Genomic DNA, 26,792 nt, shown 5'->3' with positions numbered 1-26,792 from the left:
CTGTCAGAGTTTACAATCTGCGTCTACCATCTGATTAATCAGACATCGTTTAGTCGTTTTAACAAAGTTTCCACGACCAAAATATTCAATCTTTATTTATGGTACAACAAATTTTTATTTGAAAATATTAGTTTTTTAATAAATAGTTATGATTTCATTCTTTCATTCCTGAAATACGTGAAAACACATGAACTTCAGCTGGCAGTCCAGACTGTTAATGACTTTACATTCCTACTCACATTGTGCAGTTTACAGTCACTCCTTCCGTTTGTAATCACAATGTGTCTGTTGTGTTGTGTTGTGTTGGTCATTTAACTATTTTAGCTGCTTTGTCGTCTTTTTCATTTCAACACGCACATCCAATGTATTTTTTTTTTATTGTTTCTAATTATTAAAACTAATCAATCAATTTCTCTGATGTCATTCTGCGTCTTTGTGTTATTTTGTGTGTCTTTGTGTTATTTTTTATGTCTTCTTTCATTGTTTTTTCCTCCATGTTTTTTTTTCTCCTCCTTCCCTGTGACGTCACGCAGCCGGAGCTCGTGCGGCTCCTCACCGTGAACTCGCGCGGGTAGAAGAGGAGGAGGGGGGGGGGGTCAACTCAACACAACATCATACAACACAACACAACTCCACACAACACCACACACCACCACACACTTCGTCCCGCCGGGCACCCGGAGCCGGATCCTGGAGTCGGCGGAGTCTCGGTCAACTTGTCCCGGCTTGTGGCGGCGGAGGCGGCCGACGTTAGCGACCGAAACCCCGGCAGGAGTAATGGGGCTGCCTCGGCGTTGACCCGGAGGACAGCAGAGGAGGAAGAAGGGAAAGGCCCATAAAAAGCAGAAATGGCCGAGGCTCGGTCGGAGGAAGAGGAGGAAAACATGAGGGACACCCGGGAACAAGTGATCCGACGGCCGGCCGGCAGCTCCGGAGGTAAACACCCGAAAAACACCGACCGGGGTCGGCCTTCGGAGCCGAGTCCGCCCGGTGTCCGCCGCATTTATCCACTTCTGTCTGAAAAACAAGCTGTCACAGCTCAACTACACAAAACCTCCGACCAACAATCAGCACAAACACCCAAGTTGTTGTTGTTGTTGTTTGTGTTTGTGGTGAATTTGGGTCATTTCTGTGACAAACGACACAAACAAACAACACAAACAACACAAACCAGGAAACTGAACGCTGTAACTGTCGTTTCACACAAAAGTTGTGTTACAGTTAAAGTTGTGTGATCCAGAAGAGGAGCAGTCTGTGTCTGTGGTGTTGTGTGGCAGTTTGTCTGTTGTTCTTTTATTGTGTTGAGTTCATTTTGGGCCCATTTTTCACTGTTTCTGTCTTCTTCTCTCACTTTCTCATCTTTGTGGGTCTCGACGTGGTCTTGTGTTACTCTGCAGAAGTTTAGTGTGTCCTTCTGGTCATTTTGTGTGTCTTTCTTTGGTGTGAGGATCGTCAGACAAATTATTGGATATTGATCATTAGCTCTTGGAGGTGGAATAAGGGTTTTTCTTATTCGTTACCATATGAACTGTGGGAGTAACCCTCTCCAACCCAAAGCCATAAACTCATACACAAACCTGCAAATTGGGGTTAAAGTTCACACATACAGACACACACAGTTGGCTGTAATGGTGCAGGCCTGTGCCAAGACTTACAGCCATTAATTTAATGTACAAGTCCGTCCTTCTTTGTCCTGTTCACTCTCTGTCTCATTCAGACAACCACAAGTCATAATTTAACACGTCTTGACTTGTCAAGGCCGTTCTTTGTTAGTTTGTGTTTTTGTTGTGTAGAGTAAAAGTGTACAATCCCACAGACGCTTTTCAAACGATCCTCAGGCCAGAGCTCGATATAACCTGTTAAGTAACATCACAGTTCAGTCTGAAAACCTTTGGAAGGAATCTGTGACAAAAAGCACCATTATACCGCCGACAGAGAACGCATCAGGAAGTGACATTTGTTTGGCAACAAAAGAAGACGTTTTTCTGCCAGGTGATATCAGGTATCAGTCCATCTGACTGGGAAGTGCGTTCCAGAGACGAGCAAAAAAGACTCTTAAAACACATTTTTCTAAATATCCATGTAAAGACAGAAAAGTGATTAAATGCACTTCCTCGATGTGAGTGACTTCTAAACTCTTGGTTTCAGCTGAAGCCGCCTGTTTTTGTTTTTTTGCTCCCCTGAATCACCAACTAAGAAATCCACCTGGGAGAGCCAGAAATTCATCAGCTAACATGTGCTCTGGAGTCAGCTGGTGTTTTTGCAGTGAAACTCCAGCATTTGACCAGCTGAGGTCACTGAGTTTCCAACAAATGTGTTTCTAATGTGTGCTTTTATTTATTTATTTATTTTTTACATTTAAAAAAAGAATTTTGACTCCAAAGGTTTGCACATATTTTGCAGCGTGGAGGAAATTTAATTTGAGAGTAGCTTAAAATATTTGGATCCAAATCAGACTTTGGAAAGATCTGGTCCGTGTGGATCCAAAGACAATCTGTGGTTAATTTATGTTTTGTTTTTTTTAGAGGAGGGGAACTGAAATCAGTTGGTCCCACAAAGTTTGTCTTTAGCCTCTTTGGCTTGGGAAAAGCAGCTTAATCAAAACATTGGTCTGAAGTGAACTTTCGAAATGTTTCTTGAGAAGAAATAGCAAGACTGAAGTTGTTAATGTTTTCAAAGTAAACCAGGAGAGATGCTGGGAGGAATGAACATCCACTGATGGACTTCATGAGGAAATCATCTTTTTACAGACTCCCACAAAGTTTTGAGACGCTCCAAAGACAAAGTGCCTGATAATGTGCTGATAAATGTCCCATTGTTCGTTTACAAAAGGAAAAATTCTCTGTTACAGTGAAAGGTTCAAATCATGAATGAGTTCCTGTAACATCACATGACCGTGAAGCTTCCAACCTGTAGTTTTATTTTTGAAAGTTGTGGGGTGTGAATTGAAAACCAGTTAAAAGGTGCTAAATGTTCCACAGAACTGACTCAGGTGATAACTGGTCATGTAAAAATACTCATTTGATTTATTAACAATAAAAAGCTTTTGATTATGGCAGCTTTAAGGGTGTCTCGTCTGCTGCAAAAACCTTTAAATCCCTTTTGATCTCCACTCCCTGACCTGTGACCTTTGACCCGTGTCAGACAGGAAACCCAACAGATGACGAAACTGGAAATTCTGCTGCGGTGTGCATCTTCGTGTTTGAGCGCAGCTCCAGCTCAGAGCTCAGCCAGCCCGCTGCAGGACAAACATCTGGAAGTGTTAAAAACTCCTGATGACTCCAGCAGAATCCCACAGCGCCCAATCACAGCCTCGCTTCGTGAGTGCTGTCAGCCAATCAGAGAGCTGGCTGCCACACACGGGCGGTCCAGTCAGAGAAGGATAGAGTCGAGAAGAAGTTAACAGAGCAGAGGAAAGAGAAAAATTGACTTTTGGATTGGAGAGTAGGAAGAAAAAGAAAGAAGGAAGTGCTGTCAGAGTGTTTTCCAAACATCGTTTGTTGTCTCTGGACGCCACAGCGAGTCCAACTGACCCGGAATCTGTTCGGGCTGTGAAGAGAAGAAGAGGTAGGAAATGCAAACACTGACCAAAAGTCCAGAGGTCCTATTTTTTCTTTGAGTTAACGGGGGCTTCAGTTGAGGACACCAGTTTGTTGGATTTATTTATTTATTTTAACTTTTGCAGCTTGTTGCTCGTCACTGTGGTCACCTGACGTCAAACGAATGTGGGCGGGGAATTGTGACGTATTCTCTCTTTCTATCATTTGGAGTTGGAGTTGACATTTTAATGGTGTCAGGGTTTTTTCATTTCTTTGCTCTTTCTTAATGCTTGATCATCAGGACTGGTTATAGTTTGATATTTCCAAAACCAAGAAATCTGTTGGTGGGAAAAACCTTCACTGAACTGTATTTTTAGGTCTCGTCTCCACGTATGTCCAAGGCTGGAAGGACACTTGCTAATGAATACCTGTATTACAACATTACTTAGTATTTGGCCTCTAATTCTTTGTGGTCTTGGTCAATCAATAGAAGACATTTCCTCTGAAATATTATCATTTATCAAAGTAACACTTTGTGATCAGAGAAAAGGTAAACGATTCTCTGATTGATGAAACATTCGAATGGTACGCTTCATACTTGATGTGATGACGTTTCCGTCTTCCTCTCTCCAGGTCGTGCTGACAGACGTAAGCCTGAGCATCGTCACAGGTAAGACGTTGTCCTTTGGAGGCCACTCACTCCTCTGGACTGCTTTCTTCAGCGTCCTTGCAGACTTTCAGGGACTACTTTTCCTCCGTTTGGTTTCCCAGTGTGACACACTCCTGAAAGTATTTTGGCTGCTGTCTGGTTAGCATGGCAACAGGCCGGAGAAGTCACAGAGTTCAAAGACTGTGTGTGTCTGTTTATTGGGGAAAATGGAGTCCCGGTTTGAGTTCGCTTCACTTCAAGTAGAGAGACAAAAGGGATCGTAAGAAGTTGTGAAATCTTTGAAACCCCCTTCCCCCAACTCGGTCTAAAATAGCAGACTGGGAGTAGAAGTTAGTTAAACAAAGAGCTTTACCGTGAAATTATTTTTGCTGCTGTAGTTTGGTGTGTTCCAGTAAGATCCTGGACCAACAAGTACGTGCTTCTCTTCTCCTTCAGCAGAACTCACATGGAGAAATGATCTGCTCACTAAGGTTATAATCAGAAAACCCCTCTATGGAAGTCTTCTTGTTGAATAAAAGTTATTTTTATATGAACTGTTCCTTCGACTTGAAGGTCCCATTTTTATATGTGTTTCTGGTGTCTCTTATTTTGAAGGGTTGGTATCTATAAGGAGATATATTTAAAGAACCAAAAACCATCTGAGTGATTTCATATATTCTCTCTGGAGCAAAGACCACGTGCAGGTTTAGGTTTAGGGTTTAGACTGTTTGGCTTTTGTTGACTTGTTCCTTCCACCAACCAATAATATGAAACCCAGTGTGCCAAAAAGACGGCGATCCTTTCATTAATTCGTTGCCCTTTGAACTACCAATGGTCAAAAACCCCACAGGTAAGCTTCAAGCCTTCTTATTTATGTTCCAATCCCTCCTGAATGAATTAGGCCTTCCTGCCCCCTCTCTCTGACGTCTGCCTCACTTGGTGCTTTAGCAGCTCTACATCAGGGTCAGGGTTTCACTGCTCACACCCCAAAATGAGGTAATGGGGTAAAAGGAAAAGCCATGACGCCATTTGCCAAACACAGAAAAGCCGCACTTGCATGGAGGAGCGGTGTTTATGAAACTGTGACTGAGCATTTCTCCGTGCACTGGGACCTTTAAATACGCCCATATTAAATAGATCCCAGACCTGATTAGTAATCCAACACCACATGGACACCAACTCCAACAGACGTACCATCCTTAAATCAACAACATATAAACCTCACAAAATGCTCGCATGATTTTACCAAGTTTCTCTTTTGTCAAACTTTACATCTGGAGCTTTGGGGCGAATGGAGAGGGGAGTATTTTTCCATCAGTGTTTGAAGTGAAGCGGTGTGTTTGCAGCGTCAGGGTGAGTCATGTTTGTCTGTTCATGGTTAGCAGCTCTGTGGCAGAAAAACATCTGACCTCCTCCTGTTGTCGCAGTTTCCTAACCTTCCTAGCAACAGGTACTTTCTCCACTTTAATGGGAGGAATTTTGGCTCACACTGTCTTTCTTGTGAACCTGGAGATCCTGAACTTCCTTGGAAATGTTTTGACAGTTTGGGTTGCAGACTGGTGACGTCTGGAATTTCTGAAGAAAAGTCTCAATGAGGGGAAAAGATTCTTTGCTATAGAAGCTAAAAAACAGAATTCCTGAAACCACAAAGGAGGAAACTGGTTAGTTTAAATGGCCTGTGACACAAAACTTCCTGTTAATTTTTGGGCACACATTAATCCAAGATGAAATGAGGTGTTTTATCCTCGTTGTGATCTACAGCTGCTGAACACCTTCTAAAACAACAGAATTAGACTTTTAGGAGCTTTTCATTGGTTTGTCAGTAACAAAACGCTCCTTGTGTTATTAGATTTCCCTTTTCTGGGTCTGTACTCAACTATTTCTAAGCTAAGTTTGTTTTGCCTGTTTTACTGTTCCAGAAAAAACTAAAAAAAAAAAAAAAAGTCCCACTACAGCCAAGCAATATTTATCACTGGGAAAGAGGGAATGCAACAGAGGTGAACTAATGTGACTCATACTTTCCTTCCCTTTCTACAGCCAGGGACCTCTTTCATCCATCCGAGCTGTCATCAAGAGAAGTGAGTGTTAATCTTCCTCTTTGAAGTCCTGCTTCTTCTTTATGTGCTTTTTGCGTGTCTCTGTGAAAAGTCAACAATGTGGACGTGGATGTGCTCCTTTCCTCCTTCTGCTCGGGAAGGTTAAAGTTAAATCTGCGTGTCACACATTCTCACATGTAACAAATGAGTAGGTGTGTTCTCTCATTCAGTCGTAGCTATAAATAAGGGTTTGTTGGTTGGAAAGCTCATTTTAAAGCCAGAAATCACCGCTCTGCACTGAAGCTGTTGTCTATCTTTAACTTTGTTGCCGTTTTCTGTCTGTGTTATCAGCCTCCACCAGGTCGACGTCCCTCTCAGAGACGCCCAGAGACAGAGAGCGGGACAGGGACAGGGATAGAGACAGAGAGCGGAGGTGAGACGCTGCTGGCTTCAGAAACATTAAGCCACAAATCACTCTGCCACATAAAACTGTCCTCCCACACTCATCTTGTTCCTCAGAGGTTTTAACCCAGTAATCTGTTAAAACACACGAAGAAGAAGAAAACCTTTGTGTCACTGTATATTGTCAGACCTGGTTGATGATTTCGTTTTTTGTTTTTTTTTTGGGGGGGGGGGGCAGGAACTGGAACGCTAATAAACCAGACAACACGTACATTTAACTTTTTCTTTTCCATGACTATGGCTGCACGTATTTCTGCTGAGTTTCTGTTATCTGTGCCTGTTGCCAGGCGACCAGAGATCACCATCCTGTCTGCAGAACCGCTGGCCTCCACTTCCTGGTTCCCAGGGGCCTCTGGAGGATTCCCACCTCCCCCTCCTCCTGCAGCTCAGATCTGGGGAGCCACCATCCCCCCAACCATCCAGGTAACAATCCGTTTGTGTTGAGCTCAGTTGGGGGGGACCTGAAGCTATAATTTTCTGCAAGTCTGCAGACAGCAGCAGTTTTAGTTCGAGCTGAAAGCATCAAACAAACAAGGAAACAATGAAGAAAAGCTTTAAGTCGTACCACATCTCGTATCCCCTGCTCTGGTGAAATGTGATCGGCCCATCCGTGTGCATCTGACACAGATTAATTCAGGTCATCCAAACTCTGAATGAGCAAATAAATAAGGAAAAATGGAAAATAAATGAATGTGACTCTGCAGCGCCATCATGTGGAGAATCTGTCTCCTGCTGAATGTGAGTCAGGTTGAGTTCAGTCCTGAGATAAAGTTCTTTTTAAATTGAGTGAAAAATACATTGTTGTTATTTATCTCAGTTTATCCCGCTCAATTTTTACCTGCAACATTCCTGTGATGATTATTATTTATCTGCACAGTTGCTTGTTGGCTCTCTGTTGAATGACCAATCATTTAATGCTGTACTTGACAAACCACAGATGGCTGGCTGCGATGATGATGATGTTTCTCTCCTCCTCAGCCTCCTCCCTCCTACGAGGAGGTGATCAGGGAGAAGACACAGGAGCAGAGTCTCCTGCCTCCATCTTCCTCCAGGTCCTCCTCATCTGCACCACGTCCGGTTTTCACAATAACCATTGCCACACAGACCGACCCGGGATCTGATCCTGATCTCCAAGACCCACGGGGTGAGTGTGGCTCATTCATTCGTTTTGAAAACACTCTTCATGTTGCTAAGTCAGAATCGTTTGTTTTGCGCAGTGAGAAGACCAGTAAGGCCACCACGACCGCCTCTTCCTTTTCCTGCCAAGTCATCTCACGTTACCGTCACCGCCGCCACCATTCAGTCCGTTAACAGTGACACACCCCCTGAGCCGATCACACACGCCTCCCCACAGGCTCAGTCCTGTGATGTCCTCGCTGATCTTTGTTCGACTCTGACCTCCAACATCGGATCTCAAACCGACCAATGGGATCAAAGTCGTGCTGCTGTTGACACGGCAACCTCCACTTCCTCTCAGGTGCAGTTGGATTGTCCAAGACCGCGCCCTCGCTCTAAGATCAGTGTCCAGCCCGTCAGCAACGAGGTCAAAGTTCAGACTTTGGTGAAACTGCGTGAGGACGGTTTGGCCACGCTAGCCGCCCGTGCAGGCGCTAACGCCAGCAACCAGGAAGCGAGTCAGGGGAAGTACCTGCAAGAGCTGCTCGAGGCCTTCAGCTCCGACGACTGGGGCTTCCCTGAGTGCCACGGCGAAAGCAGCGGCTACAGCCAGTCAGAGAGTGAGGACGAAGACAAGCAAGAGGACTGGGAGGACATGGCGACTCTGAAAGCCAGGATCCAAGCCTTCGAGCAGCAGCAGGTGGCTGATGGGAGCTGTGGCGACGTTGGTGTCGCCAAGAAACCTGAACCCCGGCCACGCCCACGTCTCCAGGGACAACCGGCCAAATCTGCCCCTCCCATTGTTGCTCCAAAACCCAAAAACTTTTCGCATGCTCCAAAACCTTCCAGCAAGGTGTTCTGGGAGGATGGTGGATCGACAGCAGCAACCACAGAGACTCAGAAAGCAGCCGAGTCCCCGTCAGCGGACTTGACTGCTCCCGAACCAGAACCTTTATGTGCCCAAAAACCAAAACCTGCTCCAGCTTCGGCACCTCAAACCTTCAAAACCAGTGAAAAACCATCGCTATCACCAAAACCCCAGTCTGCTACAGAAACCCCGGCCCCCGTCCCGGCCCCCAGGCCTCCTCCACCCAAACACACCCCCTCTGTCAGTGACACGCCCTCCACAGCCAATCCCAAACCCCCACCCAGACCTCCAGTCGCCCCCAGGGCCAGTGTGGGCGCACCAAACCTGGAGAGGAGCACCACCGCCAGCCACACCACCCCGAGACTGTCAGTGGAGGCTGGGGGTGGAGCACAGACAGACACTGAGCCTGGAAGGGAAGAGACACAGGACTCTACAAACCAAACTGGTGAGAGTTGTCTTTCACACCTGCCCACTGATTTAACTGTCCAAAAGACAAAGTAAACCGTAATCAAAGACCACATGGAGGCCTCATCACGTCAGCACGTGTGCTGAAGTTCAGTTTATTTCCTGAGTGATAAGCTGAGCGTGAGTTTGTGCAGTATCTGCTGATAAACCTCCAGTTTGTTGACTGAAACTTATCTGTGAGCAGCTGCAGTTGTGATAACAAACAGAGTTTTAGTGCTTAGTTGTGTTACTGATTTACACACAAGGGAAGCTGCAAATCATCAGGACAGAGGGAATGTTGATTTATTTCTTCATAATCATGTTTTTAAAAGAATTGTTCCATTGTTTGACATTTTAATGAACATTTGTTATTTGGTGGATAAAAACCAGATGCTCTTAAACTGGAAGCAGCAGCATCACCGAAGGCTGATGGGAAATGTTCCTGTTATTTTTCTCTTCTTTTCCATCAGTAAAAGTGGGAAGTGTCCGTCCAAGTATTCCGACAAAACCAGCAGCACTGACCTCGCCCCGCAGAGCCAGCGGTAAGAGAGTGTGTGTCAGTGTGAATACTGAGCTGGACATAAATGTGCTACAATGGAGCATTTGAGAGTTTACACACAAATCTTGCTTCGTTATGTTGAAGAAATATGCATGAAGAGATTAAAAGTGGTGTGTGTTGAAGGTTTTTTGGGGGGGGGGGGGGGTTGCTTATTGTGCAATTCAAACATTGTGGAAGAAAAATACTGCGATTGTGTGAGAAGAAAAATGCCCCCACTGTTTGTGTGCTGTGAGTTTGATGGGTCAGAGTTGTGTGTCTGTGCAGCTGTGTGTGGCAGGCAGTGTATAATTCGCATGATGCAATGAGCCAGGCTTTATTGGCAGTAACCAATGAAGAGTGTCTTTATCCTCTTGTCTTCTTTATGCACGACAGAAAACATTCTTGTTGCTGCACTTGAATGCGTCGTGGACACAAAACCAACCACACAACATTTGCTTCCTCTTCTAATACGTGCTGAATTTCAAGTTGGACATCTTTAATCTCATTACCCCATCAGCTTGTAGTGTACAGGAGGGAAAAGTCCAGCATGCAAATGTGTTGATTTACATGGAGCCTTATCTGTTCTCCAGCTGTGACTTCCTGCAGCTCCTTCACAATAAAGTGTCCAGTCAGATGTCAGCTATAGAAAGTAGAGTGTAGTTAATGAATGACCTGAAACTGGATTTAAAGACACCAGCTGATGATTCATTTTCTCCTCAGCTCCAAATCTGGCCCCCAAACCTGTTGGATCCTCATCGACACCCCCAGATCCAAACCCAGTTCCAACCAAACCTGCAGCAACAGCGTCCAAACCACCTGGTCCAGCTGCTGCTCCGGCACCAACCAAACCCCCCACCCCAGCTCCAACCCCAGCTCCAGCTGCTGCTCCGGCACCAACCAAACCTCCAACCCCAGCTCCAACCCCAATCCCAGCTCCAATCCCAGCTCCAATCCCAGCTCCAACCCCAGCTCCAACCCCAGCTCCAACCCCAGCTCCAACCCCAGCTCCAACCCCAGCTCCAACCCCAGCTCCAGCCCCAGCTCCAGCTCTGAGGAAAGGCCCAGTGATTCAGACCAAAGCTGAAACCAACAATGCTGCAAACCCAAACTCCTCAGATCCTCCTCTCCCTCCTCGGTCAGTATGAATGGATGGAGGTGTACAGCTTTCTGTTATTCATCGTTTTTATGAAGTGAAAATCAAGTTTAGATGTCGTCGTCATCATCATCATCATCATCGCTGCAGCTCTAATATCTTCTTTGTTCTCTGTCGTCTAACTTCAGTCCCTCCGGTGGGAAGTTCCTCCCACTCCGTCCTCCACCAATGAAGTCCACTCCCGGCCGGCCACCACCTCCGGCTGTCATCGCCTCAGCTTCATCAGCCAACCAGATTCCTCCTCCCTCCAAAATCAGCCCCGCCCCCTCCGTATCACCAGTCAGCCAGTCTGCGCCTTCACAGACTCCGCCCCCCTCTGTGACAGCAAATCAGCTGCAGGCACAGAGGGTCCCAAAGAGAGGACCGCCTCTGCCGCCACGGCCCAAGCCTGGACATCCGCTCTACAACAGCTCCACAGTGCGTACACACACACACACACACACACACAGGAAATGGGAGATCATCAATTTAATGAGGTTTGATTTTTCCCAATGTTACTGCAGAAACAGGAAGTCCTGATTGTCCTGGACGATCCGAGCCCGGCTCCTTCAGAGCTTCTCCCAGGGGAAGGAAAGAGTCAAGCCCCCGTCCTCTCTCTCATCAGCCCGTCAGTTCAGTGTCTGCTGGACTTGGACACACAACCGGAGCCGGCCCTCGATCTCGACAGCCAATCAAAATCTGCGTTGGAGGATCTTGGCCTGTCAGAGTCTCAGGTACGAATACGGCCGCTCTTCTTCAAGATGTTTCTGCACAGCGAAACAGGATGTTGATGGTAGTTCTGTTGTCCTTCATTTTAGTCCATCCTTCCTGTGCAGCCGACTGAGCAGAAAGAGCAACCTGAGCCTCTTCCCGTCAGGTCCGACGCACAAACACACAACACAACGAACGACACACTGAAGCCTGAACATCTTTCAAACACCATGTCTGTCTGTGGTCTTGTGTGTCGCAGCGGGCCTCGGTGCGTCGCCTTGTTCGACTACGATGGCGAGGAGGAGGACGAGCTCACCTTCTCGCAGGGTGATGTCATCGCCCTCCACGAGCTCATAGGACCGGAGTGGGGGCGGGGCCAAATCCACGGGCGACTAGGAATATTTCCCCTGAGCTTCACTGAGGTGGTTGAGTCGCTCCCTCAGCCGGCGTCATCACCAGAAGAAACGACAAAGACTCCATCGCTGGAGACGCGACTCATAGAAACATCTGGTGAGCTGAAGAGTCGAGTTCATTTTAGAGGCCTCACAGTTTCACTCTTCTTCTGCTTTTTTTTTTTTTTTTTTTTTTTAAGGAACAGGCAGTGTGTTTGCAAAACATTTATCTCCAGTTAGATAAAATCTTTATTAGTATTGAAATACAAACCGTCCTGCAAAGGAATAAAGAATTTTGTCCTCAACAGAAACAAAGAGCCCACAAGAGCCAAAGTCAGAGGTTAGTGACTCTGTTTTTATGACAGCATGACAGTGTTTTCATCCATAATACACATTCATCACGTCATTGTGTGTGTCTAGGCAGAGGAGTGGGCTGTGGCTGTGTTTGACTTCCCCGGCCAGACTGAAGAGGATCTCTCCTTCCAGAAGGGGGCGCTGATCCAAGTGATTGAGCACGTCGACGCCGACTGGAGGAGAGGAAGGCTGGAGGGGAGAGAGGGTCTTTACCCCGCCGCTTTCACACAAGGTACGACCGCCACATTGGTGACTGCCATTTTGAAGCCCAGACTTCAGCCATCTTGGCTTTACTGAAACTAGAGAAACTGTAGAAGACCTGAAAGGAGAGACATAAATGTTGTCTGAAATATTTCCCATAGACTTCAACACAGTCGGAGATCCTTCACCTGGTGCTCATGGGAATTGGTCATCAGGAAATATTTTGGCAGTGTTGATAATCGATTGTTCTGTTTTTAAAGATGAGACACGTCACATTTGTCCGTATGTGGCAGCTGAAGTCTCTCATCCCAATGTCCTCTTTGTGTGTCCAGTCCAGCCGCCGGTCCTGGTCCAGCCGCCGGTCCTGGTCCAGCCGCCGGTCCTGGTCCAGCCGCCGGTCCCGGTCCAGCCGCCGGTCCCGGTCCAGCCGGCGGCGGCTAAGGCTCTGTTTGACTTCACAGCGGAGGGCGAGGATGAGCTCACACTGAAGGTGTGTGTGGATCACTTCCTGTCCTGTCTGTAAATGTCACTCAGCTGAACCGTTGGTCTCTCCCTCTGCTGCAGGTCGGTGACATCATCACACAGGTGGAGTCTGTGGATGAGCAGTGGATTCTGGGAGTTTTGGCTGGGAAGCGTGGCATTGTGCCTAAAAACTATGTTTGTCTCCTCTGAAGAGGAAATGGGTTTGACGCTGCGGAGCATTTCCTGTTCCAGTGTTTTTGTTTTTTTTTTTCTGGGAATATTTACATTTTTTAATGTTGGTGGTTTGACATCGCCGTGACAACAGAGATTCTTCTCCGATCAATAAGTCAAGATGACGACGGATTCAAAAGTTCAGTTTTGTCTCAACTTCCTGTCGTGTTGTTTTTGCTCCCAGTCTGGATCGGCTCTCTGTGGATTTCACTTTTTCCTTTTGGATTTTGACCCTGGACTAAAGTTTCTCAGCCTGATGGGATCTAAAGGAAAAAATTTGTCTCTGTTTCACCGTCGCCATGGAAACGGCCTGCTGCATCTGGACTGCACTGACTGAGCTCGGCGGGTTTAATTCAGTTTAACTAACCGTGTGGAGACGACGGCTGTAAAGCGCCACAGGATTCACATCAAGCTTCCTGATGTGGGTGTCTGTGTGAACTGCGGGAAGGTTTGTGTTGTTGTGCGTTTTCTCCTCAGTGTTTAACTGTCGAGCTGGATGATCCGAGGAGGTACAGTACCTGTTGATATTGATAGAGGTTGCACATATTGCGTTGATGAACTTTGAACATTTTGAAAATGTTACGTGTTCATCAGTACGAGTCTCAACACGTCACTTAACTCAGCTCCACAACTGACTCTGAAAGACAGCAAGTTAAAGAAACAACCATTGGATGAATGAAACACAGACTATGAAATTGCAACGCACTTGGAAATAAGTTGTTAGTAAACCAAAACAATATTTAATTAAAACAAGCAGCTAAACAACAAGAGGGTCAAAAAAAGCAAACAAATACAAATAATAATCATCTCATTCGCACAAACCTGAAATAAATATGATACAAACTTGTTTTATGTTCACAAAAGGAGCTTTAACAAATCACTGATGGTACTGAAACATCCTCAGAGCTTAAATGTATTTCTAACAATTTCCTTCTTTGTTAAAACATTTCATCACAAACATTTCATTTCCAGACTGAACAGGAGTGGTACTATTTTTCTTTCTACTGAAGAGGAAGCAGATTTCCTCTGATGATGAATTCCTCTTTTTAAATAAGATACATGTGCACAGATTCCACCATAACTCACGTTTCATATCATTAAGTTATTTATTAGCTTTTCCATTTAATTTTAAAACCCTCAAAGCAACATTACACACAGATTTTCAAAATAAGATACAGCCAGTCAGGCCGATAGTCCAACACAGATCCATTTACTATTGTTTGGAAGTCGTGAGGAAATTATGGGGTTGTTGTTGTTATAGAATTTTGGGAAGTTTTTAGAAACAAATATAAATTTAACCTGCACCGTGCTTCGAAATTAATTTAAGACAATCAATCAAATTTTGGAGCGTCTAGATTTTCTGTGATTAGTTTCTTTGTCAGAAAAATCTTCTGAGTTGCATCTGTTGGACCAGTTGTGCACCAATATAGTGACTTTAACAGTTGTGAGTCTGTGTGTGTGTGTAAATGTGAGACAGACAGTGAACGGCTTATATTCTGTTTTCTGTATAACCAAACATTCCAACTTTTTAATCCAAATAAAACTTTGAGTCATCAGTCTGATAGCTTTTTACTTTTAAAATAATTCATCTTTTATTCCGCTGCACCCGAAATGTGACCCAACAAACAAAGATGATAAATAAATATCAAAGACAGTTTGGATAACATGATGCCGTCGCATCAGTTTTATTTTCACAGTTCAATTCATCTTTTCTTGATACAAATCAGGGATTTCTCAGTGTTCTCCAGATTCCCCTGCCCTGATCCCAACATACATGTTTCATATCAACACACGTCACGTTACACATCGTTAGCGTTAGAACATGTTGACCACATGTCCTCAGAACACTGCCGCGCTCACGTTGGGACTAGTTTTCCTAAAAACACAGAGCTGAAGTCAGATTTTAAAATCCTCAGTTTGACCTGTAAATGTTGTTTTTGATTGTCCCAAATGAAATCACTGAATAATAAATAAGTGTTTGTTTTTTATTTTATTAAACTTCAGATTCCTTTCAGGAAAACTAGCCCAGGTTGGTTCAAAGTCTTCATTTGTCTACTGCACTTAATTAAAAATAAAAACCAGTTTCTGTCTAAAATGAGGCATGATATGAAATGATCGCACACATTTCCTTTGATTAAAAACACACAGACACACAAAGGGTCTTACATCTAAAGCGACTCCAGGTCAAGGTCGCTCTGAAATCTCCGCAGTTAACTTGGAGTCTTTGAACTGCTCATTTAACTCCGCCTGCAGATTAAAGCTGCATTCAAGTCCCAACGAAGTCGTAGGTCAAAACACTTATCAAAAAAACTTTTGACTGAAAAAATATCAGAAACCATGAGTACATTTCTTCCCACTTTTTTGTGGACAGTAAACGCAGCGCAAGCTGAAAACAGATTTGTGTCAGTCGCTGTTAAAAATGGGCTGATGGTTTCCGTTCAGTTCAACAAGAATCTGTTTTCAAGTCAACTTCTGATGCATCGGTGGAAACTTGTGTGTTTGACTTTTTTTGGCAACACAAACAACCGACTTATTGTTACGAGTTTGAGGCCCAGCAGTGAACCAATAACTTGTCTTTAGCGCCGCCTGAAACCCAAAATGTCAAAACACTCAGAGCCGGCCAACGAGGCGCCGTGACATCGTTTAAAGTGAGATTTCAGCTGCTGTCGGTTTGGTATAAAGCAAAGACAAAAGAATTAAGACTACTGGGTTCATAGCAGGCATAGAAGGTCAAAGGTCAAAGGCCAAGCCACTGATTAAAAGAGTTTGGTTGCACTTCAGATCTTCATGAGGTTCAGTGGACGGAGGAGAGCTAGCTTAGCTTATCGTCGTTGTGTACCGATTGTGTTAACGCTAAAGCTCGGCTCGTTTGTGGCGTTCAGAAAACCATCATTCCATCTACTGACCATCGGGGGGCGCTGGCCAACAGTCTGAATGTGACGCTGTTGTTGTTTATCAGCGTTAGTGGTGAAATTTTCTGCTTTTTAAAAACGTCTAAAGTAACAGAACGCATTCAACCCCCCCCCCTCCCCCGGGTCACCAAAGTTCAAAGTTCATCATGAACGCTTTGTGGCGTGACCTCAGCAGCGGAAATATTCAACCAGTGACTCGGACCAAAGGTCAAGGCCATGGGAAGGTCGTGGTGAGGTCATAACACTGCATCAGGTCAATTTATCCAGAAAATAAAAGGCGACCACCGTGTCCACACACACACACACACACACACACACACACACACACTCACTCCTTTCCTTCATCCACAGTGACTCTAATCACCAGAAATATCAACAGACAGCATGACGGGTGTGTGGATGGATGGACGATATGATTGGACGACCCACGACGTCACATCTGAGACTGGTGACCTCGTAAAGAAAGAGCTCCGTCGGCGTTCAGGTACGAACTCTTTCCTTACAGTTTGTCGACACCCCTCAAAACCTTTTGTTTTGTTTTTTTTTGTATCTCTTCCCTCCATTGAATCGGTAACTAACAGGTGAAACTGTCTCGTGTCGAGGTGGAAAATCTTTTTTTTTTCTGTCTTCAGCAGAAAAACGAGGTTCATTCGGGGTGCTGACGCGTCACGTCTACGATGGGATTATTTCTTTTTAACAGGAGTATTTTTTTTCAAACTGCTACTGTTTCCCTACTTCACAACTGACTCACACAGACACCAACAGACAGTGATATCTACAGTATTTACAGTTTGGACCTTCATGTGCCCTTTAGTCACACTGCAGGTTGGACCTTCCAAAGGCTGTCGAAGGTGCGTTCAACAACAGTGAGGTTTCAGATACAGTACAAAGAGGAGGACGAGTGATAGTTTGTCCTTCGGTGGAGTGAGAAGCTCATTGTTTTGAGTTTTTGTTTTTCAAATTAATCTGACAATTATTTTTTATTTCAAACCTCTAAAAGTTTTTTTTTTTTTTTTTTATGTGAGATTCTTGAATTTAAGCAACATTTTAGAAAACAGTAGGAGAGTTCCTCCTGCCATCTTTTATTTGCAGTTACGTGGAAACGTGGAAACGGTTCAGATTTCGTGCTGATTACATGAATAAATGAATCTGTATGGATGAGTTTCTAGCTGCTCTGTTTCCCAGATTTCTTACTTTAGGCTAAACTAATCTATCTGTTTAGGTGAAAAATGGTAAAAACTGGAAACAATGAGCTTTTTTTTTTTTTACAGTGAATAATAAGCACTCGGTTCTGAGGAGCTGAACTTGGGGACTTGAAGGATTCAGGATTTAGGAGATCAGTTCGTCAGCAGCGTTAACAGGCACAGTACTCGATTACCTCCTCGGACTGACAGACGCCCGTCAGGCCGGCAGAAGGAGAGCTGGAGGATAAAGGCAGGAGAGATGGGACGTTTCCCAGAATTAATGGAAGACATCCTGGACGCCAGGCGGCAGAGACGACCAAGAAAATAATCCCGGAGCCAGAGGGAGTCCTTCGAAACGGATCACTTCTTTAAGTCTGCGTGAGGATCAGCAGGTCCAGGCCTTTTTCCAGAGTCTCAGAGTAAAGTGTCAGTCAGACCAGATCCAGAAAAGACCAAGTCCCCGGAGACACAGTGGTCAGTTCTTCCAAAAGCACCTTAATGGTGTTGATATGGTTTATTTGCTTCAAGCAGCAGCGAGGCAACTTCGTTGGAGCCTAAAATGGGACGACTGATCAGAACGGACATTTGATGGAGTTCTAATGGAGCTCATCAAGGAGACACAACAGAGACTCTGCTGTTCTACACATAAAGGTCATTCATTGGAAATAATACTGGAGATCTTAATGTGTTTCCAAGAACCAGCACGTATCCTAAACCAGGATTTACAAGACCTGTTCAGTTCCCAGTACATGGACTGGATCAGAAAGGGACGTTTGAGTGCAACACACAAAAATGGTTCCAGATGGGATCCAAGTGAACTTGTTGGGTTTTCAGTAAATCAAGATGGTGGCAAAAGGAAGTCCAGTCCTAAACCACAGCTGTATTCGAGACAGGCTAAAGAATCAGGGTGAACTCAGGACCAGAGAAAAAGGAGGTGACCAGATGGTTACACAACACGATGTGGTCTGAAGTGGCAGTGAGGGAAGCAGGTACGTGGTGAAATCTGGACCAGAGTTGTGGGAAACCTTTCGGATTCACAATTTAAACAAAGCTGAAGGAGGTTTGTGTTTTTTTTTTTAGACCAGAGGGGAGGGAACCTGTTTGGTTTCCAGGATCGGTGACTCCTGCTCCGGATCCGGCGCGTCTCCGCCGGTCTGGTCTTCAGCGCCGCTCACAGTGTTGGAGTCCGCAGGTGCCTCATCCTGAAGGAAAGACCGGACCAGTCAGGGAACTCCCTCCAAACCAAAGAACCAGGTTAGTTCTGCATGTGGTGGCTCTCTTACCGTCACCCAGGGGTGGGACAGGACCTCCTCGGCCGTGAAGCGAGCGTCCACGTTCACCTGCAGCATCTGACTAATCAGCATCTGAGGAGCAGGTCATGTGACGGTCAGATTCAGGACAGACGGACATAACCTTCAGTAATTCTTCCCCCTTAATAATATGGTGATGGTAATAACAGGAAGTAGTTACGGTAATAAGTAAGAGTGAAGAGTTTTTGGACATTTACTGAGTCATTTCCTTTGGAAGTGGAAATGAAATCAACACGTTTCAGATTTGAGTGAGTTCTGATTCTGAGCTCCGTCTGTGAACGTCAGCTACCGATCAGATTCCATCTCTTCATGGCAACAACTTAAAATACCAAAAAAAAAAATGAGAGCAGAAACCAAATGCACGTTTAACTCATCACCATGGCGACCATACCTTTGCTGGCAGGCTGACGGTGTCCCAGTCTGGAGATGGAAACTCCAGCTTCCCTCTGAGGATCTGATCGAACAGCTCCTCCTGGACGTTATTCTCACTGAGGACGAGAAACGCTCATTAAACAAGAGTCCCCTTCAGATCCATAAAAACAGGTTTGTTGGTTATTGATGATATTCAGACCTTCTGAATGGAGGGAATCCACACAGCAGGATGTAGGTGATGACTCCGGCCGCCCAGATGTCCACCTTCAGCCCGTACCTGCACACAGAGACGAAGGGGGCGGTACTCTTCAGACATAAAAACCTGATTGGTGCACGAATATGAAGTCTTGTGTGTGTTTGTCGTCATCTCACCCGGTCTCTGCGATGATTTCCGGGGCGACGTAGGTCGGCGTGCCGCACACGGTGTAGAGCGGCCCCTCCACCACCGTGGCCAAACCGAAATCCCCCAACTTCAGCGACTTGGTGCCGTCCGGATACTCGCAGACCTGACGGACACAAACACTTCAGATCGTCAGAGATAAACGAAGCTGAAGTGAAATAATAAGAAAACAGAACAAATAACCTGCAACTGCAGATTTTATCCCAGTTCTGTTCATATTACATGAATTTTAAACCTATTTTCTCTCATTTGTGTGTGTGTGTGTACCAGCAGGTTCTCCGGTTTGATATCTCGGTGGACGATGTTCATCCGGTGCAGGTACTTGATGGCGCCGGCCAAGTTGAAGACCATGGCGCTGGCGTCTCGCTCGCTGTACTTGGTGGAGGACGTGATGGCGTCGAACAGGTCGCCGCCCTGAAGGAGGGAAAACAGAAAACATGGGCGTTCAGGCACTACGAACATTTCTGCGTCTTCATCCAACAGGAAGAGGAAGCACCTTGACGAGCTCCATAACCAGGAAGAGCTGAGACGGCGTCTCGTCCACCTCGATTAACTGGATGATGCTCGGGTGACGGACCCTCCGCAGCACCGCCACCTCGTTCTCAATCAGGTGTTCCTGTTCTCACACACACACACACACACACACACACCGTCGTGATGATGAAACAGTGACATCATCAGTTATCAGGTTTTTGTCAACAAGCCAATCAGAGCTCACAGCGAATGGGGACATTTGTTACCTTCCCGCAGCAGCGAGCTTTGTCGATGATCTTCAGGGCGAATTCTTGTCCCGTCGACCTGCCGACCAGAAACAACACAAGTTCGAACAGTCGTCCATCAACGGAGCTAAATGTCGAATTATGTCGGCTCACAACTGGACAACGACAAATTAAAACACAAAAACAACAAACCCGGGCAAACTAACTCAGACTCATAATCAGAATTCAGGAAGCTGCTTTGTTGTGACATCACAAAGAGCAGGAAGTCCTGACGGCTCGTTCCCTCCTCACCTCTCCACACACTCCTTCACCACGGCGAAGTTCCCGTCTCCGATCACTTTACCCACTTTGTACTTGTCGTTGATGATGGAGGAAGAAACGGACCGATTTCCGTTCACTGTCAGAAGGAAACAGATCGACAGATTTAAAACATGAACAGCAGGTGGAGAAAGTTGAACAGCAGTAAAGGTCGAAGTTCACAAACCTTCGACGGCGTCGTCGTCCTCCACCTGCTCGGCCTCGCCGTTCACGTCGGTGGAGGAAGCACGACGAGGAGAGACCTGGACGGAAACATGACCAGTTCAGGGATTAAAACAGGAAACAAACCAGCACAGAATCTTTGTGTCATTCGAAAATATAAATATTAACTTTGAAATCCAAATCCAAAAATCGTTTCATTCACCAACTCAAACTAAATAAATATTTGTGTCGGTTCCATCTTGTTTTTTATGTAAATCCCAAACCCATCGATCGCTCTGACCTTCAGGCTCCGTCGGGTCCCGGGGCTGGTTGAGGAGGGGCTGGACCTGGACGACTTCCCAGCTGGCTGCGATCCTGAGGCCTCATTGGCTACAGACAACAGAAAGGAGCCGTGTGATTGGCTGAAATTGCCTTTGAGCAAGGCATCACAGGAAAACACCATGATGCAGCTGAGACTTTACTGTCTGACGGTTCCTGTCGGTCCACACCTGGTCCAGGAGACTTGGTCCTGGTCGGGCCTTTGGGCGGAGTCTTGGACGAGGACAGCCCAGAGCTGCTGGGAATCTTGGGAGTTGTAGTTTTCTGAGGAGCAGCAGAGCGAGGCGCTTTGACCCGGCATTCTGTAGGGAGATTAACCGATGAACTGCTGACAACATTTTGAATCAAGTTTGGTGGTGTGTGTGTGTGTGTGTGTGTGTGTGTGTGTGTGTGTGTGTGTGTGTGTGTGTGTCTGTCTCACCGTTAACAAAGGCCGGTGTTTTACTGCTATGCGTGAGCACAAAGTCGTCCTGAGCGTAACGAAACTTTTCCGGCCCACATGCCATGAACACATCGTCATCGCCGAAGAAATCCTGCAGACAGGTCAGCTACACACACACAGACACACACATTAATACATCAAAGTTGTGTGAACGCAGCATTGATGTTTTGTGTGTGTGTGAGACCAAGCAGATGACAGCTGGAAATATTCAAATCACATTTGCTGCTGCCAACACACACAGACGCACACTGCTGTCTAGGAGCTGTCTTGAGGATTAAAAACAAATTGCATGAAAGCGTCCCAGATCTAAAGAGAGAGAGTGCGATGGAGGAGCAGGTGAAGAAAAGATGAGCAGAGGATTAAACTCTTTAACTCAACCGTGTGTTTCTGTCCTGAAAACTGTGGGGAGCGAATTTAAATTGTGCGTCTGCTGCAAATACACAAGCTGTTTACACAACAACTTCCATCCTCCCTTTTTGTCTCCCCCACTGTTTGTGGAGAAAAGGGGGCGGTACTGGACAACCGGTCGCCATGGCAACCAGGCAGCAGCATCCATGTGTATGCACTGTGTGTGTGTGTGTGTGTGTAGTTTCTGTCCTGCTACTTTAAGTGGCTGCACAAACTGAAAGGACACACACAAACACACACTCGGCCTGAAAAGACTCAGACTGTCTGAGACACTGAGAATTAAAGCATTCCCTTCAAAATAAAAGCCCTCATTAAGATAAGATTCACAAGGTGGGAAAAAAAAGTCTCTTGAAACATAGAAAGTTTAAAATTTTCTAAAATCAGCTGATTATCTTCAGAGGTTAGAAAAGCTTTGAAAAATCTGACGTAACGATGCTTTTATTTTGAGAGCAGCACCTGCTTCTGTTTCCTTCACAGCAGACATCAGCTTTGTGTCGACAGGAGAGTGTGTGTTTTCGTGTTTGTGCGTCTGGATGTGTCATTCTGTCCGAGGTCTCAGCTGGTTCTGGTTTCATCAGCTCTGCACTGTCATTGTGCCACAGCAGACACTCCTATGTGAGACTTCAAAGAAAGTGTGTGTGTGTGTGTGTGTGTGGTAAAAATAGCTGCACAAGGGAACATGTGATAAGTTTAAATCCACAATCTTTAACTCACAAAAGGGTTCCTGAACTGATCAGAGCAAATTCAGAGTCTGTACGACAGATTCTCTTCAGCTGACTGCTGCAAATATTAACACGCTGAAAATTACAGCCCAAAGACGCTCCCTTGAACACAATCTGGACAATTAACACATTTAATTTCTCATTAAAATGTTTGACCTGGAGATGTTTTATTTATTATTTATCGATTATTTGATTTGCAATTAAACTAAATGAATTTCTTCATCCATTATTACTTTGCTCAGTACAGAAGACTTTAATAGTTTTTCCTGACTTTGTTCAGGAACAGATTTTCAGACTTTTCCTGACTGCTCAGAAACAGAAGCCTTTAATAGTTTTTTCCTGACTTTGCTCAGTACAGAAGCCTTTAATAGTTTTTTCCTGACTTTGCTCAGTACAGAAGACTTTAATAGTTTTTCCTGACTTTGCTCAGAAACAGAAGCCTTTAATAGTTTTTTCCTGACTTTGCTCAGAAACAGAAGACTTTAATAGTTTTTCCTGACTTTGCTCAGTACAGAAGCCTTTAATAGTTTTTCCTGACTTTGCTCAGTACAGAAGCCTTTAATAGTTTTTCCTGACTTTGCTCAGAAACAGAAGCCTTTAATAGTTTTTCCTGACTTTGCTCAGGAACATATTTTCAGACTTTTCCTGACTTTTCTCAGTACAGAAGCCTTTCAGACTTTCCAGGATAAGGCAGCAGATAAGGTCATCTGGGGCCTCTCACCTGTTTCCCGTCCAGCGTGTACAGCCTCTTCACGGCTCCAGAGTCCAGCTTGATGGCCTCGGTGATGTCGGCCAGCACCTGGTCGAAGGAGTGAGCCGTCTTCTTGTTCAGCAGGATCCTCACCGCCTTTCGGGGCTTCACGCCGCTGCGGATCACCGTCACCAGCTTGGGCTTGATGAAGTCTTTGCTCTCCCGGCCCTCCCGGCCCTCCCGGCCGTCGGCCCGGTCTTTGGAGGCGGCGGCGGTGCTCGCCGACACCCCGGTGGACGCGGTGGAGGACCGGGCCGAGCTCGCCGCGGCGGTCCCGGGGGCGGCGCCGGGCTTCCAGCTGGGGATGGAGATCTTGGTGTAGTCGACCTTCCGGTACGGCTCGTTGGAGGCGCAGACGTAACACTCACCTGGACGGGGGGAGGACGGCAGGTGAGACAGTGTCCGTGTCCATTAGGACCGGAAAGGGTTAGGAATATAAAGACCCAAACACTTCCATCTTCAATGGAGTCACACTGAAAGTTATTGGGAAACCGAACAGGTGGCTCAGCAAAACGTCCTCATCGTGGTACCCTGCTATACACCGTATTCCCATCAGAGGAGGTCAGATATTCTGTATTCTTAAACATCATTTTGTGTTGCACTTTAACTCCTTCGCCCTTTCTGTGTTAATCACTTTTGGCCCTCTGGGGCTTCCGTCGCCTGAGGCCTGAGACCTGTTGCTAAGCAACGGCAACACGCTTGTTCGGCTCAAACAAAGCCCGCGAAATTATTGGTTTCTCTGAAGAACAGCCAGGTGAGGCGGCTGACCGGAAGAAGGTGACCGAGAACGAGCCAGGTGAGGCGGCTGACCGGAAGAAGGTGACCGAGAACGAGCCAGGTGAGGCGGCTGACCGGAAGAAGGTGACCCAGAACGAGCCAGGTGAGGCGGCTGACCGGAAGAAGGTGACCCAGAACGAGCCAGGTGAGGCGGCTGACCGGAAGAAGGTGACCGTTAGCCGGTGAGTGAAGTTAGCATGGTTAGCTGTAGCAGGTAGCTGGTTAGAACCAGCTAACCTGACCAACGTTAGTGAGATCAGTGTGTGTGTGTGTTGTTCCACCATGTGTGTCTCCAGAATGGGTGAGTGCAGGTATCACAGTAGACCCCACAGGTCTGAAGGTCGAAAGGTCATCGGGCTCTGGGGTTTAGTTGCTCTCAGAGAATAACAGGACTGATGTTGTTCCCCCACAGAATAACGTGGCACATTTTATTCCTTTAAAAATGACTAAAGCTGATAATTAATGCTGTCTGATTAGCCAACTGTCGATCAGCTGATTAATTGATTAATTGATGGATAATTGTGCTTCTCTTTGCTGTGATGATGGAAGCTGCAGTCACTGCTGTGCCCCCCCCCTTCCATCTCTCTTTCTCTCTGTCTCTCTCTGTCTCTCTCTCTCTCTTTCACCCTCTGTCTGTCTCCTCTCTCTCTCTCCCCCCCCCCCTCCCCGTCTCTGTTTTACTCTACCTTGCTCCACCTTTCTATAGCTCGTGGCAGAGCTCGCCATTTTTTAACACACACTTGTCAGCTTCAGTTTCCTTCAAACACACACCTTTCCCGCCCTGTTTCATGCCTACACGCTCTGCAGCTCTCTCTGTCAGCGATTGTGTGGTTGACCTTGTGTCGACTCCACGTGATGACTTCACCTTTTGTGTTTTCAAACCAGCTGGACAGGGTTTTTATTCAAAAACACAAAACCACTTCCTGTATTTCGCTCGAACAGCAGACTGATTGTGTGGAAGAATTAGAGTTTGGAGGGTTTTATGTTCTTCACATAACACAGACATCTAAAAAAAAAAAATAAATACTGTGGAAAACTTGGGTCAAAGGATAAAAAACAACTAAAGCCGGAGTTGTCCTAAAAAATATTTGGACCCTTTGACGGTTCTGGTTCAGGTTTAATAAAGACTGACTGTTCTGGCTCTGGTTGAATAAAGACTGATGGTTCAGCTGGACTGGACTCCAGAGTCCTCCTTTAAAATTTAGATGTGGAAGATTTAATGATCATCCATCAGACTGAACCTCTGCAGCCTGTTTGCGGTTGGATCTCTGGCCTCTCTGGGTTTCACCTGCTTCAGTGTTTTTGTTAACTCTGTGGATGAAACGGTTGTGGCTCCTATTTGACTCTTTAATAAAGCATGAATCTGAAGGCAGACAGGAAGTTTTGGCCTCTGTATTGATTCTACAGTAATTATTCTGCTGTTGATGTACACGGGGATAAATAATTTAAGTGTGTTTGCATAGTGAAGGTGGAGAGACAGGAAGGAGACAGCTGGGAAGTTTACGGAGGACAGATCAGCTGACGGATCTGTGGACAGACTGACAGTCTGATAATCGACCGATGCCACATTTTAGTGGATCACAGATCAGTTTAAACCCCCCAGAGATCCTTTATCAGAGGCAGACGTTTTTCACTTTTCATCCAAAATAAACTAAACTAAAAATATATTTGAATATATCTGACACAACTTCAGCAAATACTGCACGCCTTCCCAGTTTAGTATTTAATTTGAAATCTTTAAAGTCGTCCTAAAAGATCAACCCTCAAAGGAGCTCGGCTAGTTATAACAAGACCAAAATCACAAACCGATCTGGCTTCATAAAGTCAGAAACAAGCTATAAAAACTTCATCCTGATGCTAATGATTCTCATTAAGCTCAGAAATCCCTTTTTATTGAAAATATATATTTTATTAAGAGTGTTAGGAGATATTTTAAAGGAATAAGCTGATATTTTATTTGAAATAATTAAACAAGAAGAGTGATGTCTGGAAAGGAGGCAGTCAGCTTAGCTTAGCATAAAGACAGGAAGGGAGGGGCGGGGCTTGTCTTCATGTGTCCAAACACCAAAACGCAGTGGTTAGTGTTTGGGGCTCAGGGAGGGGCAAACATCAGCAGGGCAACACACTTTGAAAGAACTGAATCAGAAGTCAGAGAAAGGGCCTTCTTACCTTCCACCAGCTCGTCCATGTTGCTGATCTTCTTGGTTCCGTCCAAAGTGTAGATGGTGCGGACGCCCTGTGGGAGGTGCAGGTTGTCGGCCAACGAGCGCGTCAGCTCCATCAGCAACGCGTCGTAGGAGCGGAAGCGGTCGCCAGAAACGGCGTAGACCAGACCTTTGAAGTATCTGTCTCCATTGCGGTAGAAGCGGACTTTTTTGGCCCGTTTCTCGGAGGTGAGGGCCTGAAGGGTTCTGGTCCGGTAGTAGCTGCAGTTGGCGCTGTGGGCAGGGCTCGGAACCAGGCTGCTGCCCCTGGAGCTGGGGCCCGACCCCCCGCCGCCACCACTGCTGGTGGAGTCATCCCTCTTGGCCCTGGTGGAGCGTCCCCGCCGAACCTTGTCACGTTCGTCAAAGTGCTCCAGCTCGAGCGTCTTACTGAGAGACATTGTGAATCCGTCCAGCAGCGTCAGCAAACTTTCATCTCCCAACAACAGACGGGACTTTTATTCTCTCGCTAAGCTTCCTGTGTTCCTGGTCCTAATGGGACTAGTCCTTTCAGATCCAGTAAAAACGTGTTTTTCCCCAAAAGAGAGACGAGGAACTAGTCAGCTTTCAGGCCTTTGAGTTTCTTTTAGATTCTTGGAGTCCAACTGAACTGACTGAAGAACCAGAAACCTGCACCTGCTCCTGACTGTCTTTGTAT

At 45.9% G+C, this 26,792-nt stretch overlaps 3 protein-coding genes across 4 annotated transcripts in view; 1 reads left to right on the top strand and 2 right to left on the bottom strand.

The window, feature by feature from the left end:
• Positions 1-26,792, bottom strand: part of LOC115058578 (myelin-oligodendrocyte glycoprotein-like) — a 279,510-nt gene that overhangs the window by 41,619 nt on the left and 211,099 nt on the right. The window lies entirely within an intron of this gene.
• Positions 595-14,691, top strand: LOC115058543 (SH3 domain-containing protein 19-like). 2 transcript variants are annotated; one of them, XM_029525911.1, is made up of 17 exons: positions 595-936; positions 4,173-4,209; positions 6,226-6,266; positions 6,576-6,657; positions 6,974-7,109; positions 7,665-7,830; positions 7,904-9,115; positions 9,585-9,656; positions 10,373-10,787; positions 10,934-11,222; positions 11,309-11,518; positions 11,603-11,661; positions 11,755-12,005; positions 12,196-12,227; positions 12,308-12,473; positions 12,793-12,932; positions 13,007-14,691. In XM_029525911.1, exons 1-17 carry the CDS (start codon positions 849-851, stop codon positions 13,112-13,114), a joined length of 3,504 nt encoding a protein of 1,167 aa, XP_029381771.1. In that variant the 5' UTR covers positions 595-848; the 3' UTR covers positions 13,115-14,691. The 2 variants fall into 2 exon arrangements, with proteins under 2 accessions (XP_029381771.1, XP_029381770.1); XM_029525910.1 differs by having other exon boundaries at positions 12,775-12,932.
• Positions 18,308-26,535, bottom strand: LOC115058548 (serine/threonine-protein kinase DCLK2-like). Its single transcript, XM_029525921.1, has 15 exons — positions 26,100-26,535; positions 23,124-23,521; positions 21,252-21,378; positions 21,001-21,132; positions 20,793-20,881; positions 20,517-20,592; positions 20,324-20,429; positions 20,054-20,111; positions 19,810-19,929; positions 19,581-19,727; positions 19,286-19,419; positions 19,113-19,190; positions 18,933-19,029; positions 18,515-18,595; positions 18,308-18,433 (listed from the first exon to the last, which is right to left on the bottom strand). The coding sequence occupies exons 1-15, from the start codon at positions 26,533-26,535 to the stop codon at positions 18,308-18,310; spliced, it is 2,205 nt and encodes a 734-aa protein (XP_029381781.1).

This window comes from Echeneis naucrates, chromosome 18 (assembly GCF_900963305.1).
Source record: "Echeneis naucrates chromosome 18, fEcheNa1.1, whole genome shotgun sequence".
NCBI lineage: Eukaryota > Metazoa > Chordata > Actinopteri > Carangiformes > Echeneidae > Echeneis > Echeneis naucrates.
This window is presented reverse-complemented; position numbering and strand designations above follow the sequence as displayed.